At 45.5% G+C, this 17,458-nt stretch overlaps 2 protein-coding genes across 2 annotated transcripts in view; one reads left to right on the plus strand and one right to left on the minus strand.

Moving 5' to 3' along the window:
* The first annotated feature begins 909 nt into the window (after positions 1-909).
* On the plus strand, positions 910-3,959 carry STARD5 (StAR related lipid transfer domain containing 5). Its single transcript, XM_054388091.1, has 6 exons — positions 910-999; positions 1,113-1,162; positions 1,296-1,428; positions 2,115-2,232; positions 3,170-3,263; positions 3,804-3,959. Exons 1-6 carry the CDS (start codon positions 910-912, stop codon positions 3,949-3,951), a joined length of 633 nt encoding a protein of 210 aa, XP_054244066.1. The 3' UTR covers positions 3,952-3,959.
* Positions 3,960-7,806: 3,847 nt separating this feature from the next.
* IL16 (interleukin 16) overlaps positions 7,807-17,458 on the minus strand; it is a 29,846-nt gene continuing 20,194 nt past the window's right edge. Inside the window, exons 13-20 of the mRNA XM_054387995.1 lie at positions 16,966-17,441; positions 14,221-14,362; positions 12,040-13,093; positions 11,348-11,531; positions 10,179-10,280; positions 9,248-9,500; positions 8,272-8,391; positions 7,807-8,000 (exon numbers count right to left, since the gene is read on the minus strand). Of these exons, the coding sequence (XP_054243970.1) occupies positions 7,807-8,000; positions 8,272-8,391; positions 9,248-9,500; positions 10,179-10,280; positions 11,348-11,531; positions 12,040-13,093; positions 14,221-14,362; positions 16,966-17,441 (2,525 nt within the window). The remainder of the gene's footprint in view (positions 8,001-8,271; positions 8,392-9,247; positions 9,501-10,178; positions 10,281-11,347; positions 11,532-12,039; positions 13,094-14,220; positions 14,363-16,965; positions 17,442-17,458) is intronic.

Below are 17,458 nucleotides of genomic sequence, written 5' to 3' on the forward strand. Positions count from 1 at the left end.
AGCAATGTCTGCAGTCACTCCAGGTGGGAAACCACAGCTTGTGTCTGTCTGTTAACCCTGCCTTGCTTTAATGTCACAACTGCTACGTTGCAAAAGTTGGAAGAGAAAATTATTTCCATTTATTACTTGCTATTATGCCATTGGAAACCACACCCCCTACCTACTGGAAAATCAAAAGCTATGTACGTGGGGAACTTCAATTAAAGCATTGTAAAAATGTTGGAGGAGGCTCTCTTTGTCTCTTTGACACAGTCACAGTTGAACATGCTCCCACTGAATGAATCTGGGAGGTGATCAGCTGTTTACAGGTGATTTATGACAGGTTGCTGTGCCTAGGCTGAACATGGTGAAGCTCAAACGAATCAGCACTAGATTAAGAGAACAGTGAGTCTTTAGTGTCCTGCAGGGTGAAGGGAGTTCTGTGATGGCAGCAACGCACGGCAGCCTCCCAGCTGAAATCCTGCATCTTCTGTCCATTTCCTGGTGATGACTCATCCCAGCCTGGTAAGCACAACTGTAGAAAATACTCTGTCCGGGGCCTTTAAAACCCTTGCTTCGTTACTCCTAATTCTATTCTATACCACTGCGATTTCCCCCGTTCTTTGAACGCCAAAGATTGCTCTTCTGCTGGGGGCTCTTTTCCCTTCAGGCTGCTGCCCGGGGAGGGGGTTGTTCCACCGTTGCCAGCTGCTGCGGCCACCCGCGGCTCCGGGCTGCCCCCCACGGGCCCCAGCACCGCCCTCCCGGGGCCGCGATACCAGTCTAGGGGAGCAGAGGAGGGCGGGCAGCGGCGCCTGCTCAGGTGAGGAGGCGGAGCCACATCGGCCCACGGGGGTGGCGCGGCGCGGCTCGCTCATAGGCAGCGGCGGCGCAGGGGCTGCGCCTTGTTCTGCCCTCTCTTGCCGTGCGATGGACTACGCGGGGCTCGCCGAAACGGCCGTCGAGAAGATGGAGTTGTACCGGCGGGACCCCGGCGGCTGGCGGGGCTGCCGCCGCACGGTAAGCGAGGGTTGCAGGGGCCGCGGCTGAGGAGGGGCGGGCGGCTGGCCCGGAGAAGCGGCTGAACGCTCTCCCTCCCTGCTTTCCCCTTTCCTGCTTCCCCCTTCCTGCAGAGCGAGGTTGCGGTTTCCTGGAGACCCTCCACGGAGTTCGCTGGCAGCTTGTGAGTACGGCCGGCGCCCCGCCTGCATCCTGCCGTGCCGGGGGAGGGATCGCCCTCCGCGGTGCTGCCGCCGGGCGCTTGGGGCCAGGCAGGGGGGAGCAGCGGGGTTTGGTTTCGTTTCGTTCCGCTGCAGATACAGGGGAGAGGGGACCCTGCTTGCCAGCCCCCAGGATGTCTGGGAATGCATAAAGCCGGTGGCCGGCGGGTCCAGGACCAAGTGGGATCAAAACGTGAAGGACTTCGAGGTGATCGAAGCCATCAGCGATGTAAGTGCCTAAAGCCCCGCTGTGGCCTGAGCCTTGGTTCAGCAGCGCTGGGCTCTTTGCACGGACCCTGCTGCAGTGCCTCACAGACAGGCTGCGTCTTTAACGAGCTGTTCATGGGGGAAGAGGAGGTTTAGAGGCTGCACAGACTTGGCAGAGCCGCGAAGGGTTGGTGTCATTCAGGCCCTGTCTTTCACCATGGCAGTGCCTGGCGCTCTGCGTGTGTCACACTGACCTGCGCAGTGGGGAGCCTGTCACCACAGAGCATCCACAGAAGGGGATAGTGGAGTTAAGGTGTCTGCAGTATAACAAATCTGGTTGCCAAGCTGTGTCCCATGTGATAGGTTACAAAGAAGTTCTCTGTGCTAGTTTCCTGGAAAGAAGCATTTGAACTGTCCTATGAGCACAGATCGGCCAAGTTTGCTGTTCAGCATCCCTTGTGCTATCTGCCCTTAAGCAACCTAGAAGCAACACATTATCAATCTCTCGGCATTAAACTGTCTTTCATCAGCACACACAATGCCTGCTGACTGTGCTGAACCGTCCTGATTTGTGTTTTGTTCAATTAAGGGTCCAACAGAATTCCTTGATATGCTTTGGGAAGTGTAACTGAAAGTGCCAGAAAGCACTGGGAGTTTTCTGCTGTACTTCTGAAAGCACAACTGACAGAACTCTGCTTTCACTTCCAGACTGTCTCTGTGTGCAGAACCACAACCCCTTCAGCTTTCATGAGGATTATTTCACCAAGAGAATTTGTGGATGTGGTACTAATGAAGCAGTATGAAGATGGGACGATGTTGTCTGCTGGTAAGATGTTTGTGTTCTCAACGTGTTCACATTAGTTAGGAGATAACAGCAGCTACCAGAGATAAATATAAAAACCAAGTGACATGCTGGTCATTAGTTGATCTGACCAGAAGGAAAAAATATTAATAGTCTCTATATTGTTTTTCATGGAGTATATAAGTCAATGTGACATTCAGGTGATGATATTGTGGGCTTGTGGTTTCTTTCCTTGCTATTGAGGTTGAGTAAGTATTTAATTCATTATTAACCTTGTTTTAGGAAAGTCTCTAAATTCTTTGAAAGGAGACCTATTTAAGCTAAATCCTGGTTTATTTTTTTCTGCACTGCCTCTAGGTTTTGGGGAAGCCATTGGGTAAATATACTACTGCTGTATGCAGAAATAATTATGCTTATGAAACCAAACAGTGCTGAGTTTCAAGGGGCTGCTGCCACGTGGAAGGATGTTTCTTTGTTTTTTGAATCTTACCCTGTTGTTGACCTGTTACTAGGCAGTGGTTCTATCGCCCCACTCTTCAACTGCGCCATTTTCCCATCCCATTCAGGAATGACTTGCCAGGAATGTTTGTACTTGCTGGAGTGCAGCTTCTTAGCAGTCAAGTGACATGTTCCTCTGTGCCATGGATTCATTGGAAGTAATTTGAATGACCCCTTGAGGAAGGGGTCACTCAACATGGCTTGAGTGAAACTCCCTCAGTGTCTTGCTTGAGGAAACAATTGCTTTTAAATTCAGCACCTCTTTGATTTTCTCATTCCATGGCCAGAGTGGTTCCTTTTAATGGTCTGGTCTGTCTGCTGCTGTGGCACAGCCCCAAGCTGAAAAGGCTATACTGCTGCTGCAGTTTCTCTTGTAGTGAGTTTGCTTCTTAGCTGGTGCTTTGAGCACCAAGGACTTTTTCCCATTTTTCTCTGGTACTTTCCTTGAATGTTTTTCTTACAGCCACCAATGTGGAGCACCCGCTGTGTCCTCCTCAGCCAAACTTTGTGCGAGGCTTTAACTACCCCTGTGGCTGTTTCTGTGTGCCTTGCCCAGGGTAAGAAGTGATCCATCTACCACCATGTGTTCTGAAGCCCTTCTTAGCCATCCTGTGGTGTGCTCATGGCTACGTGTGATCTGTAAGCTCTTGGCAATGGCAGGTTTCTGTCTTCCTTTGACTGGGTGCTCTTTGTGTTTTCTTCCTTTGTGTGCAATGAATTAAGACTTTCTTCATGTCCTAGAAGGAAGTCTTTAATGTTACAGGAGCCATCATCCTGGTAGGACACTCTGACCTCTGAAGCAGAGATTCTGTAGAACATATGAGTATGGTCTTAGTTTTTGGACCATGAGTGCCCAGTTGTTCATGACATTGCTGTAACTCATAAACAGAATCATGGCTATTTAAGGACTGGTCTAGCTGTGATATGACTTGTGGGGTAGCCACATTAATTGGCACTTGGAACTAATGTCTGTTGGTGTTTAAAGAGAAATAGCTACTTGGAAATATCTACTGTCAAACACTACAGGGGAGAGTCCCTGTAAAGTTCTTAATACTTTGAAACCACTGGCTATAACCTCACTTGTGCTGTCTTCATAGGGAGCCAGAGAAGACCCAGCTCCTCAGTTTCTTTCAGACTGATCTTGGTGGCTACCTTCCCCAGTCAGTGGTGGACTCCTTCTTCCCAGCAAACATAGCTACATTTTACAGTAACCTCACCAAAGCTCTTAAGACATTAAAAGCATGACAGGACCATTGTTGACATCACCAGCTGAGGGCACGGAAAAGCCTGGAGGCTTGCGGATAGGAATAGGAAACTGGCCTTAGAAGACTTTTCTACCAACGAAGATACTGAAGAAAGGTGAAAGGGGAACAATGAACTGAGTAAAGCAAGATTTTCAACCAACATTTTCTGCCTGTGCAAAGCAATGCATTCTTTCCTAAGGTGAAATCCTTCCTTTGCATTGTTCAGAGTCCTGGAGACAGCGCTGGAGGCTGGCTGTGGGAAGAAGGTGCCCTGCTGGACCTGTTCTTTGCCACACTTCTCAGTGTCTGTGAGGAAAGGGGTTGCTAAAATCCACTTAGCACTACAGTGGTAGCCAGGTGCCAGGTCAGCTCTGCTTTGTCCCTGAAGCCACCTGTAGGTTCCTGGGGGGCAAATTTCCCTCTCCAAAGCAAGAGGCAGCTGTCAGCACTTGCAGAGCTGCAAAGATGCTTCATCGGGTCCAAGTCAGCAAAGGGAAAAAGGTAGAACAAACTGGGCTGTGTGAAGGATCCCACACGTTAGTTGCAGCAGACCCCAACACTGATGGTGACTGTGCCTGAAGTGCTTTTTTTTAACAAAGCAGGGTCCAGCAGTGCAGATGAATGGCTAACTCTGTGGCTTGGCAAGTATTCTTCCTTCATCCCTGCTGCCCCAAACCCAGCCATTTCCAGTGTGGCATGAAACAGTCTGCACTGACAGAGTGGTGGTAAATAAAGAAGATTTGCTTGCCACTTTAGAACCTGCAGTAGAAACGACCATTTTTAACTGCACTTGCACAGTTCTGGTCTCCTGTGGTGAGTGGTTTTAACAGGTCAACAATCTTTCTGGAGTTCTTCCTTGACAGGCCATAAGGACATTGCTGATTTTTTTCTAAGACTGAGTTGCCTTGCAGCACTGCCCTGAGAAATCAGCTCCTGGTCTTGTGTGCGGTGATGTGTCCTGCTTCAGAAAACACTGATGGTGCTGGTCACTACAGGAATGTCAGGCATTGCTATGGAATACATCTAATTACAACAGGAAAAAATAATCACTGAATCATGAATTTAAATGCAGGCTGTGATTTTAATGCTGTAACTTGATTATTTACTAAGGTTAAGATGCTCTGCTTTCGGTCCCTTTGTTTGCTTTATGTTTTGGGCATGGACTTGTGGACAGTTTTCCACTGTAAACCTATCCCTATGCAATAGGTTTCATCAAGGAAACACAGGTTTTAATCTAGTCTCTTTCGTGTACAAAGATGTAAAAACTTGTGTGAGTGTCATGAAATAAATATTTTTCTGATACACCTTGCTAGTTTTCCTGGATCATCCTTTACAATGGCTCCTCATGAACCTGCTTTGCCATCAAGGAAACAGAAGAGCCACCTAGACCTCCAGCATCTCTGAATTCAAGGCAACAAGAGAGGGCAGAGCCTACCCCTCCCATTTACATGCCCCACTAACAGGATAAAGGTGACCCTGTGAGCACAGTCACCCTTCCAGCTCCTGTGCCCATGGTTGGTTCTTCATTTCCAGCTGCTGCTGTTCATGCTTATGAAGAGTAACAAATTAACTGGGGAGAGATTTGGGCCCTGCTATTGCAGAGGTTCATCCATAGTTAGTGTACTGAAGTTGGTAGGCATGAAGTTCAGTATCTTGACAAGTCTTTGCAGCCTTGTGATTAAACCAATTAGAAAAAAGTTCAGCACTCGTTCCTGCTAGGAAACCTTTTGCAGACAATGAGGCTGCTTATTAACTGTTTTTTTTTTATACTTTGTATTTATTTTAATTGCTCTGAGCAATAAAGATTTAGGTGAGGCTCTCTCTTGGAATAACTCAAGGATTCCTTTTCTGAGTGTTCAACACCTTCTATCCAGAAGGAATTAAGAGCCTGTAATGTTCATCCTTCTGCCCTGCCAAGCTGGAGAAGGAAATTGCAAAGATCACCTTGTGCAGCCTTGAAGTACTCCCTAGACATACTGCTTGCCCACTGCACATTTTGACTCCTTTTGATCTTGGCAGATGTCAGGAAACGTAGAGCCATGCAGAAACTGAAAAACTTTGGAAGTCAAATGGGAACAGCACCTCTGGAAGAAAAAAAAAAAGAGTTCAAGTCTGTCTTGGTTCTATGTGCATTCCTTAGCTGATGAAATTCAGTAGCTCTTTCAGCAGAGGGCTTTGAAGTGAGTAAGGCATTGTGTGCCATGGCTCAGCTGACCAACTGTGATCTGTCTTTTACAGGAAGTAGCTTTAACAGTGCTGAAGAGTTCAGGTCTGCTTTTCTCCACAGAAGTCATTCGTGTTTTTCCTGTATTGCTGGTGTGAGCAAGTGGTTGCAAAACTTTAGATTCTTCTGTATGCAACAAGCCTTTACTCTGACTTTGTCAAGCCTAGGCCGGTAATGCAGAGTAAGCTGAACACAAGGAATTCTACCAAAAAAAGAACTGAAATGTTATTTTCCTGTAGGCATCCATTTCAAAATGCACACAAAGGGTTCCTCTCACATTTTTCTCCTATTTTGGTTGCTACCCAAATTCATAGAAATCTTGTTTTAAGTTTGGTTTGGAAGTGACAGCTCAGCTGGGAAGAGCTTTGGAAGTTTGGGGACAGATAGTCTCTGAAAGAACATTCTGAATGAGCTAAGAGAGTTAACTTTTGAGGAAAGGCCACAGCAAGTTGCATGCCTGGATTCCATTTGTCTGCTATCTGCTGCTGTCTATGCTGCTTCCCTGTGGCACCATGCTAAGGGCATGGAGAGCAGCTGCAGGCTGTGGCTTGGTGAAATTCATCAAAGAAGCCTGCAGCAACTTCCTGGCTCTGGGAAGTCGAACAGCCAAGGACAATAACCAGTGCAGCCATCTGACTTTCAACTGGTGAGTCACTGCTTCCATCCTGATGCATCTATCCCTTTAGTGCAGTAGGTCAGAGAAGCCCAGCTGGGTGCACCAGACCATCCTGCCACAGGTACCCTCAGTGCTGCTGCTAGAATCCCATACAGCACTTTAAGAGTGCTGCCAAAACACCCCCAGCAGTGCCTGAGGCACGGAGTTATCTCCAAATCATTCAGTGTTTGCAGATCAAACATCTGGATTCAGAACTCTGAATTCCCAAGTACTCTTACTAGTATTTTCCATTTAAGAAGTAATGCTAAGACCTCTAGAAGGTAAGACATTAGAAGGTAAGACTTTGTTCTAAATGGCTTTGTTACTCTCCTAGTGCAGTCCTTTGAGAGCTCTGGCAGAAGGAGGTCAGGAAACCCTCCACTGCATTCCTCAGCTTTCTGCCTCACACTTGCAATGCCATCAGACACCTCTTCACACCCCATGTCTGTCTCCTTGCTGGATTTGAGATGGCTGCTAACTGCTGGTTTGAGCTGGAGCTCTCCAGGGCACATCACCATTCTGACACACCCAGTTACAGCCCCTTCTCTCTGCCCTTTACACATTCAATAAGGTAGTGTGTAGCTGTGGACCTGCAGACACATTTCTTCCTCCTAGGGAGGTAAGGCAGGGAGTAAGACTTGTAGAGGAAAGCTGAAAGCTTTGCACAAGGTGTGCTCCTGATGCTTAAACCAATTAAAATGGGAGAGTAGCAGAGCTGTCAAGTGTTTTATTACAAGCAGTGAGTCATTGTTTTATCACTGTACACTTTGTAATGTCCCTTTCCGAATACTGAAGTAACAATCCTGTACATTTTGTGCAGATGTGATTTTATCCCAGGCAGCTTGCTCTGTAACTGGCAGTCAGCTGCCATGTGCCCTTCCTAAGGGTTCTGAGCACCTTGCTGTGCTAGCCAGATAGCTACAGGTCATAAAATCCTTTGTTTGTCTGTAATACTGGCAGCAGTCTATTTCCCTCTCTTATAGAGTTTCAGATGACTTGGTGGTAACAGAGCTTGGATTCTTCCTCCTGATGATAGCTGTGATGGGGCCATCAGGTAATTCCTTGATGATATTCCATGCTTCAAAACGAGTGAGCCCTTGCATGGGCCTTGTGTGCACTTGTAGCAGCTCATCACCAGGCTGAACAGGGCTGTGTTGTTCCAGTGCAGTCCCTGGAGGAAAAAAAAACAACCAAACAATTCCTTTAATTCTTTGGGTGGAGGACACTCTAATGTAGCTTTCACTTATTAAGGATCACCAACATGTTTGGTACAAACGACGTGGGCTTAGCAGGCATCAAAATGATCAATGCTACACAGGATAATGCTGCATCTACAAAGCACCAAGAAGCATTTTCCTGGCTATAAATCTGCAGTCAGTTACGAGCTGCACGAGCTCGCACCAGCTAAGAACCGACCCTGCACACCTGTTAAGTGTGTTTACCTTTAAATATCCTGTTAATGATGATGGGTTTGTCTCCATGAACTGAGCCCTTGCCTCCTTCCAGACTGAATCCTAAACCAGCAGCTGTTTTTTCCAGAGTCACAGTGCAGGTTGTATCTGCTGGAAACAAAGGGGAAGGTAGCAGATGGGCACCATACAGTCAGCAAAGCTCAAACATCTCTTTTAAAAGATGAATGCCTGTTCTGTTTGCAAAGGCACCATAAATTGTCAAATGAAAGAGAAAATGGTGACTTTTAATTTCTTTTTGTCATCTTAAGGCCCTTTGGGAATCTGGAAAGAGAAAGGTATGTTTGAATTCATGGCAGAATAAAAATGGAAAGATGAGACATTTACTAAAATAGAAAAGCCTGTTTAAGAAACAATAGGCTAAATGTAACTGGTCTGATGTCAGTCATGACATTGGTATCAACTACTAAGCTGCTAGTTTTTATTTGCACTGTCTAAATAAAGCTGCAGGTCTCCAGATCTTGCTTTAGAAAAAACAACCAAAAAAAAAAATCACAAATATACTGTAAGAATGTGAAAGGTTGCACAAAATTTGACCTACCTTTGTTTCTGCTGTAGCCACCTGCTACAGCAAACAACAGCACATTGTTTGTTCAAACAAATTCTCTTTCATAGAGAGAGAGTCTTGTAAGCTAGAATCTGATGATGTTAGAATCCCTGGTAATGAGTTGTCATTACACCTTCATTAGCTGATAATCTTTGTGTACCTGTAGGCATTGCAGAGGATCACATCTGGGTTATTTCAGAGGGGTTCTTTCAGAAATTGATCTGTTTTTTCCCTTTCCAACTGCCTGTGTCAGGAAGGTTTTAGTAACTGTGCTGTCTTCAGCCACGGTTCTCAGACCCACATGGCCAATACTGAGCTGTTTCATAACCCCACGGCTTGCAGGTGCTGAGCAAACACCGAACACGTGGGAGCTGCAAGGGCAGTACCACTGAACTCACTCACCAGACTCCTGTGAAGCATCACTTGCTACTGAAGAGCTGCTAGAGCTGATTGAAGCACTGAACTGTTTCTCTCCATCTTTAGCTTTTCTGGTGACAACAACAGCTTGTCTGGGCTGCCGTGCCTGCCGCATGAGTGCTGAAGCAGCGCTGTGAGTCGCACCCTTCAGGGACTTTCCATTAATGGACAGCACTTCATCTCCTTTCTGGATAGTTCCTTCCTGAGATGCTAGTCCATTGGGAAACACTTTGTGAACCTAGTGAAGAGCCCAGCCAACACACACAAGGAAAGAGGAAGAAGATGACAGATGGCTAAATGGTTCAGTTAATGCTGTTCACTGTCTGCACGTCTGTTCCTCACCAGGAGCCAAATTGCTGCTAGCACATTGCAGAACTGAGGGCTACAGAGAAGTTCTCTTGGACACAGCCCTCCTCAAGCAGCTGGGCCTTCTGTTCAGCCTCAGTATTACATGGCCAAAGTTTTGTTGCCCATGGCATGGGCCCAGGTACATTGCCTGTGCTACCTCCTCACTGCTGCTCTGCTAGAGGGAGGAAGAAGGCATCAAGTTGGCCTTTAGCTTCCAGACCCTACCCATCTGCACACTCACCTCATTCCTCTTGACCACCCTGCATGGTTTTCTATAAGCACATAAACAAGAGATGGTTTAGTGCCTGCTTAGGGCTGGTGGTTTTCTGCCTTGGCTTTCAGAACTGTTATGGTCTACAGTGCCCAAGGAAACAGGAGACCACCGCCCAGGTCTGTGCAGAAGAATCCTGTTTGCACTCATTAAAACCATGATTACTCTGGCTATATCAGTACAGCTGCCTACTTTGATTATGCCAAAAAGCCAATATCTGTAAGGGAAACCCAGTTACATATTCCTGGAGAGAGTAGTTGTTTTCTAGAGTATTTTTTTAAGCAGGATGCTACTTACTGTTATCACTTTGTTTTCTAGGTCAACACCTCCTGCCAGACTGAAGCCAAGCCCAGTATCTTCTTCTTTATGCAAAACTGTGACATGAATATCATCAAATTCCTAGGCAGAGAAAGAAAGGAACTCAAGACCTGTGGAGATGGTTGGAAAATCAACGTGTTTGCTTTTTGTCTGTTGGTTGTTATGTAATGAGACTTGGTGGCATATAGGCACAATACTGAGACATTTTTAGTGTTTGGCTGTGATCACATCTACCTAATCAATTCATTATTTCATAAATAACTGTTCTGTGTCTAAAGTTGTTCTAATTTGGTAAAGCAGTTACCAGTTGGATCTGGACCATGAATTGAATTAAAGAGCATAGGTATCATCAGCTGTAGAAACAGGAAAGCTGCTGAGTTGTGCTAAAGGACCTTTGAATTAAGTGGAAAGTAGCAGCTGTCATACAGCTCCCATGGGTACAATTGCCACAACTTAGGAATTGTTTCTCATTCCTATTTTTATTTTTGACAATGTCCTACTAACATTAGAGGTCCCAAAGAGGAGTTTGTGCAGTGTAACTGCACAGTGTAACCTGGTTTGCTAAGGAAATAAGACTCTCTTGACCGCAGTTTCACAATCCTGTTTACTTTTGATACTGGGTCTGTTTGCTCCCACAACTGAATCTTCTGTCCTGCTGCAAGCAGGCAGAGGGTGTGTGCTGCTCAGACTGAAATTTCCCTGGGCACAGACAGCTGAATACAAGGGAGGCTGATGTCCCACTGAGGGCAGCAATGCAGCATGGCTTTTACTGCCAGTCAGGCCAAAATTGTCAGCACAGGATGTTAGTGAAAAACAAATAATGGTACAAAACTTAGCTTTCATAAATTCTGCTTCTCTAACTGCTGCATACATTTATTTTCCTTACCTACTAACTCTTGTCCCATGGGTTAAATGGCTGTTACTGACCTTGCCTACTGAGTAGCTCTTGTCCCATGGGTTAAATGGGTGTGACTCTTGCTTAGCCACCTTTGAAGGCTTCTTCAAGATTTTGGATCAAAAGAGTTAGACATTAGTGCTGGTACATACTGCTGTGAATGTTTCACTTGTTGCAATGTGAAGTTGCAAGGACTGACTAGGCATAGTCACTGCACAGCTTTCTGAAAGTGTTGCTCCAGAAGCAGATTTACCTTTAAAGTTGCTTCATCCAGAGATTTGACTTCCTCTATCAGCTTTGATAACTCCTCAGGGGAAAGCAGAGAGATAACAGACTGCCCTGGCACAGCAGATGCCTGAAGTGAGCTGCCTTCTTCTTTCTCTTCCTCCTTCTCACGGTCTGCCAGGCTCACACTATATTGCCTCAGCTCAGAGAGACTGTCCCATGGTGACAAGAACAAAAAAGAAACATTGGATTATGAAAGAACGCAGCCACAAAAGCACAGCACAGACAATGCTGGAGCATATTTTGATCTTACTAACATCTGATTAGGATGGTGGCTCCTATAGTAAGTATCATAACTGCAAATGTAAGTTAATCACATCAGGCTAACAGAAATAGGATCCCTCACAAAAGAACTGGAATAATCTCTTAGCATCGGGCAAAACCATACTTAAACCTCCTGGATCATGGGGATGCTAGAAATGTTCTTTCTTAAGTAGAAGTTTGAAGTGTGCATTTGCTTATATAATACAAATTTGCTTATATAATACAAATTAAAATCAATCTCCTGAGTCATTCAACCTTTGTGTTTTCAAAAAGTCTTGACTTGGTCTGTTCTTTACTCTTGTGTGCTGCTATCTTGGAGTGTCTGTGTTCCAGCAGACTAGCCCAGCTGCTCAGAGTGCTGGTCTGTAAATATGACTTTAAAATATGATCTCTTACTTTAGTGAAAATCCAGTGTCCAGGTGGTGATTCTCAGGTGAGAGAGAAGTCCCCTCCTCCTCTGCAGAGGACTGAGACAATGAGTCCAGGGTTTCCCAGGTGCTGTTTCCAGAAGAGGTTAGAGACTGAGGAAGGCAAAGCAACGATTTCATTAAAGCAGATGACACCTGGCTGCTGATGGAGTAGATTTTGCTACACCTTTCATCCCGTGGCTTCATCATCTCACAGGCTGGGGTGGCAGTGAGTGGGAAGCTTCGTGACCGCAGGCTCTGTGCTTTTGCTACCGCTGCAGGAGGGGAGGTTGCCGTGGCCTCTGTGCTGGAGAGGCCCAGGGAATTTTCAGTGCTGGCATTGTTGCTTCTCCCCGAGCTAGCTACAAGGACCTCTCTGGAAGAGGAAGATCTGTCCAGGCTCATTGTGCACATGACCCCAGGAGGCTGCTGGCTATTGTCACAGTGCTGGAGAAGGGCTTGGTGTGTCCGGGCTGCAGCCCCTTCTGCAGCAGAGGGCTCTGGCCGGGCTGGCTGCTTCAGGCTGAACCTTCGGGGTGGTTTTTCAGGTGACTGTGGAGCACTCAAGGACTCAAATGAGTTTATTCTTTGTTTTATTGATGATCCCCTTGGAGAGACACAGCATTGCAGCTCTTTGCTGGCAATACTCTCAAGGCCAGGAGGACTTTGATCTGCCTGTGTCTTTACACCTGAATTTGCTTTCCTCAGTCCTTTCAGGCTCTGGCGAAACCAGACTGGCTTAGGTGCAACAGGAGGACCTCTCTTCACACTGTCATTTTCCTCTGATTTTAGCACTTTTGAACCAACACTTTCTGATTCTGATTTCTTCAGAACTGTCTCTGAGCTGCTTCGATTCTGGTTCTCTTTGTTGGTGCCAGGTTGCAAATCTAAGTGGACGTTGTCTTCACTCATGGTAGGGTTAAATAAGCTTTTTATGCAGTCAGAAATTTTAACCCAAGGGTCTTCTGTTGTTGTCTCAAGACTGTAATCTACCCGTGCTTGTCTTTTAAGTATAGGCCTTTGTATTGCTGAAAGTGGATTCCCTGCATGAGAGAAACGTTGATTATAAACAACCCTTCTACTTCTGTCCCTCACCTGTGCATTGTTATTAATTTACTAGTTTGAATTTCATTCAAGCTTCCAATATGCTTTGGGTTTTTTTGAAGTTTCTCAAGTGTTTCACCTTTTTAGAAACCCACAAATTCACCAAAAAGAGTAAAATTTCATGACTCTCAATCTACAGGTTCCAATTCCTGAGACTGAAACTAAGTGAAACCCCAGGTTGATATACAGGATCCCTTTTCTAAAGGACCTGCACCTTCTGAAGGTAAGCTGAAATTCTGGGATACTGAAGCCATGATATTGGCTGTAACAGTTAAACTACGAGGCTCCAATGTTAGTGCTGTTTGTAGCCCAGGGGGAAAAGCTGATGTTGCAGTAATTTGTTTGCATCATTTTTTCTTTCCTATATTTGTAAGTTATCTCACTCTGAAAAGGCTCTCCCATGAGTACTTATGCTTGTTTAAATGCCTTGTGTAGGCATTTCCAGTTGTATTTTCCTAGTAAGTAAAAGCTTCATTCTCATGTAGAAATATCTTTGCACCATGGGCTGATTTCAGCATTTTCATGTCAGATGTGGCAGAGCTGAATAGCACCGACCAAACCTCTGCGCAGTTTCACTGTTGCTGTTATCTGCTGCAGTGTAAAAAAAGCCATTTTTTTAATGTTCTGAGCTAGAAGTTACCATCCCATAATGTTTAAATTGTAAATCATTTAGCTCCCCTAATGCTAAGTTCCCTTAATTCTAATGAAGACTACAAAATGCTAGACAGTGATCAGTGATTTGTGTTTGCAACACTAAACTAAGCACAAAGGTGTCCTGTAGGAATGCTAACAAGCAGTTTCATCTGAGGAAACACAGCAGGAGTAACCCACCTGGTAGCAGGTTTGTACAATAAACACCTACTGTGCTTCATTTGATGTAGGCTTTTCCCTCTTGGTCAAAGATTAATCAACAATTTGAAATTTCCCCTTTTCACCCCCAAATTTTACAGATACTGGGTTGAACTCTACACTTAAACAAAAAGGTGAGGTCAACTCAATGCCCATCCTGGAATCCAAACAAAAATGCTCAGTTTAGCTGCACAAAAGTTCATGGCATTAAACATACCTAAGTCTGCTTTTCTGTCTTGATCTCTGCTCACTGGAACAGCAGCTGTGTGATCAGCGTCAGATGCTGTAGGAGAAGTGGTAAAGACGTTGTGGGTTACACCAGTTTGATGTCCCTCTAGCACTGTTTCTCCAGCTTCCTGCTGAGCAAACAGGAAATAGAAATGTGTCAGAGTGTAATTATTCAAACCATACCACAAGTGAATCAGAAAAAAAAACCCATACTGTATTTTTCATTTCTTTTTATTCTGAACAGAAATACTGAATAGAAATCCAGCTTTCACTTCTGCTAGGGATAGAATCCTCACAGCACCTATTCTGCATTTCAGGAGTGCTGGGATGATATTTCACTTGTTCTGTGTTTCAGGAGTCTGGGATGACATTTAATGGCTACATTTGTAAAGAGACTGTGGACAAAAAATGCCATTAACATTTTCAAGTTGTAGCAATAAACTTCATAATCCACTGAAAGGCTGCCACTAGAATTTTCAACTCTTGTCAAATCAACCATTCAGTAACTTTTGCAAACCAGTCAGGCAGATTTCCTCTAACTTCCTATCAAAGTTTCTCTTCTGCCCTTCAGCACAAGCTAGATGAGTGACATCACTACTGCAGTTTCAGAGTTCTCCCTTCTTGTGTTTGGCTTGAGACCTGGGCTAAGAGGGTCAGTCTGAGGCATCACTGATTCTTTTGTTACCATTTCTACCAAGTGACCATGGCTCTGCTGGACCAGTGGAAGTGCTCTCTGCCCTGCAGTTAAGAGCACTGATAGGAACTAAACCCAAAGAGGACAGAGAGTGAAAGGCCTAGAAACAATTGAGAGTGTCCTGAAAAGCTCCAGTGACTGAACAACACCTAAGCTTTGCTGTCATGGGGTTGTTTGTTATGCAACTTCCTTATTCTAGGGAAACCTTCCTCAATCCCCTGCTTATCAGGGTCCTGCTTGTGAGCTGCACTGGAGTTCTGTTGCTGTTAGACAAGCTGAGAGGTCAGTCTGGAAGCACTCTGAATACACTGCTTGGTCTTGGCTTTTACTGATGGCAGCTGTGCCCAACTTTGTACTGATGCAGTTTAAAGCACAGTTGAAAAGTGTCTGTTAAGAATCCTGGGTTATGAAAAGCAGTCTGCAGAACCCCCCTATTAGACTGTAATATGCAGGCCTCAAACTGACTGACAAAAAAGGTTTGAGGAATACAGGTTAAAAAAAAAATTAATTTTAAAAGCAGTAATAAAACCTTCTCTTAGTGATCTGAAATGCTCTGTGACAAGAAACCCTTTCTCCTGGGGTCTTAAAGGAGCTATTGCCCTGAGATAGACAGACAGTCTGACTAGAGGAAGTTATCTTCATGAACAGAGCTTGGCTTTTGATGGATTTTATTGATCTTCAAATTTGTTTTTCTTTTCCTCCTTATCATTTAGAATAACTGAGTACTGAAGAATACTAAGTTGCATGCAGTGATAAGTTCCACAAATGCTTATCTCCCTGAACTTTACTTCTGCAAGGTGATTTTCTAGGAGCTGTTGATGAATATGTTTGTGCTGCTCTTGTCTTAGGGGATGGTAAAAAAGTGACCTTGCACAGGGGTGCTGACTGGAAACTTTCTTGGATGTTAACATTCTGCATGGACTCCAGCCTGAGCTGCATGATTTCATTTTGGTCTCTGCAGCCTGGGAGCTGCTTTGGCAGGGTTGGTGTTTCTGCATTGCATGGAGATTGGCTTGATTTTGCTGGTGTGTTGCTAAACTCAGGGGAAAGAGGTTTCATTTTCAACCAGACCACAGCTCTGTTTCAACACACAGAGCTCCTAATCCCTTAGGGCTGCAAATGACAAACCTTGTCCTTCTGTCCTGTCTCAGGTAGGAGAGGGAACTGAAATTTAGCAAAGTACCAAATGCCCTCTGTTTTTGAAATACTGGAGTTACTCACAGATATGTTGGTTGAATTGTGCCTCACAATTTAAAGGGCTTTATTTAGTGCCTTCTGGTCTCTTGCACTGTAAGCAAATTCAGGATCAAGAGCAACAGGGAGTGGTTCAAATTTGTTCTCACTGCTGCTCTCACTGGGATTTTAATTGAGATTTTGATATGCAAGAAAACTTCACTTCTCTGCTTTCTGACCTTATCTTGAGCATCACCTTTTGAACTAAACTGAGAGATAGAGACCTGCTGGAGAGAATCCAACAGAGAGCCATGAGGATGATTAGGGGACTTGAGCATCTATCTCCTCCATGAAGAGAGACTGAGAGCCCTGGGGCTGCTTAGTCTTGAGAAGACTGAGAGGGGATCTGATCAATGTCTATAAATACCTGCGGGGTGAGTGTCAGGAGGAGGGGGCCAGGCTCTTTGCGGTGGTACACAGTGATAGGACAAGGAACAATGGGTTAAAACTAGATGATTTCACCTCAACATGAGGAGAAACTTCTTTACAGTGAGGGTGACAGAGCCCTGGAACAGGCTCCTCAGGGGGGTTGTGGAGTCTCCTTCTCTAGAGATTTTCAAAACCCACCTGGATGCGTTCCTGTGCAGACTATCCTAGATCCTGCTTTGGGAGGGGGGGTTGGACCTGATGATCTCTTGAGGTCACTTCCAAACTCTGGGTTGCCTAAGAGAAAAGCTTCATCCCCTCCCTCTATCCTCACACATCTCTACACTTTTCTTCTTCCTGCCATCACACAAAGTCCCTTTGCCTTCCTTTTTCCCTGCCTCATAAACATGAACAAGAAGAGATCTGAAGCTGTTGGTTTACCTGAAGCCTTGCAGAAGGTGCTCCAACCACATCTGACAGGAGCTTTTCTTTCCTGTCTGGGTCACACTGGTCACTGCATGTACAGTCCTGCTTGAAGTATTTCCTTGGGGGAGGTTTGGGCTTGGATGATTTAGGTTTTCTGACGAGGATCTCTGATGATTTCTTAGTGTTTTGCACGGGTTGCTCCCTGTCCCTACAAGCAGGAGGGGAGTTTCTCTCTGGATGATTATCAGACAAGGAACACAGCAGGCCAGGCTGCCTGGTAACTGGTACATCAATGCTGTGGACCCGTTCTTTGGAGTCAGTCAGGTGGTGCACAGCACCATCGCTAGGTGAGGACCTGGGGTTGTAGCTGCTGTCGCTGCTGGAGCGGGTCATTAGCCTCTGTATCCTGCGGGGGCCGTGGGCACCGTTCCTCTCCAGGTGTTTCTCACACAGGTCTCTGCCATGCCAGCTTGCCTCTAGCTTTTTAACACCTGTGTCAGGAACAAGT

The sequence above is a fragment of the Indicator indicator genome, chromosome 16 (genome assembly GCF_027791375.1).
Source record: "Indicator indicator isolate 239-I01 chromosome 16, UM_Iind_1.1, whole genome shotgun sequence".
NCBI classification, from domain to species: Eukaryota; Metazoa; Chordata; class Aves; order Piciformes; family Indicatoridae; genus Indicator; species Indicator indicator.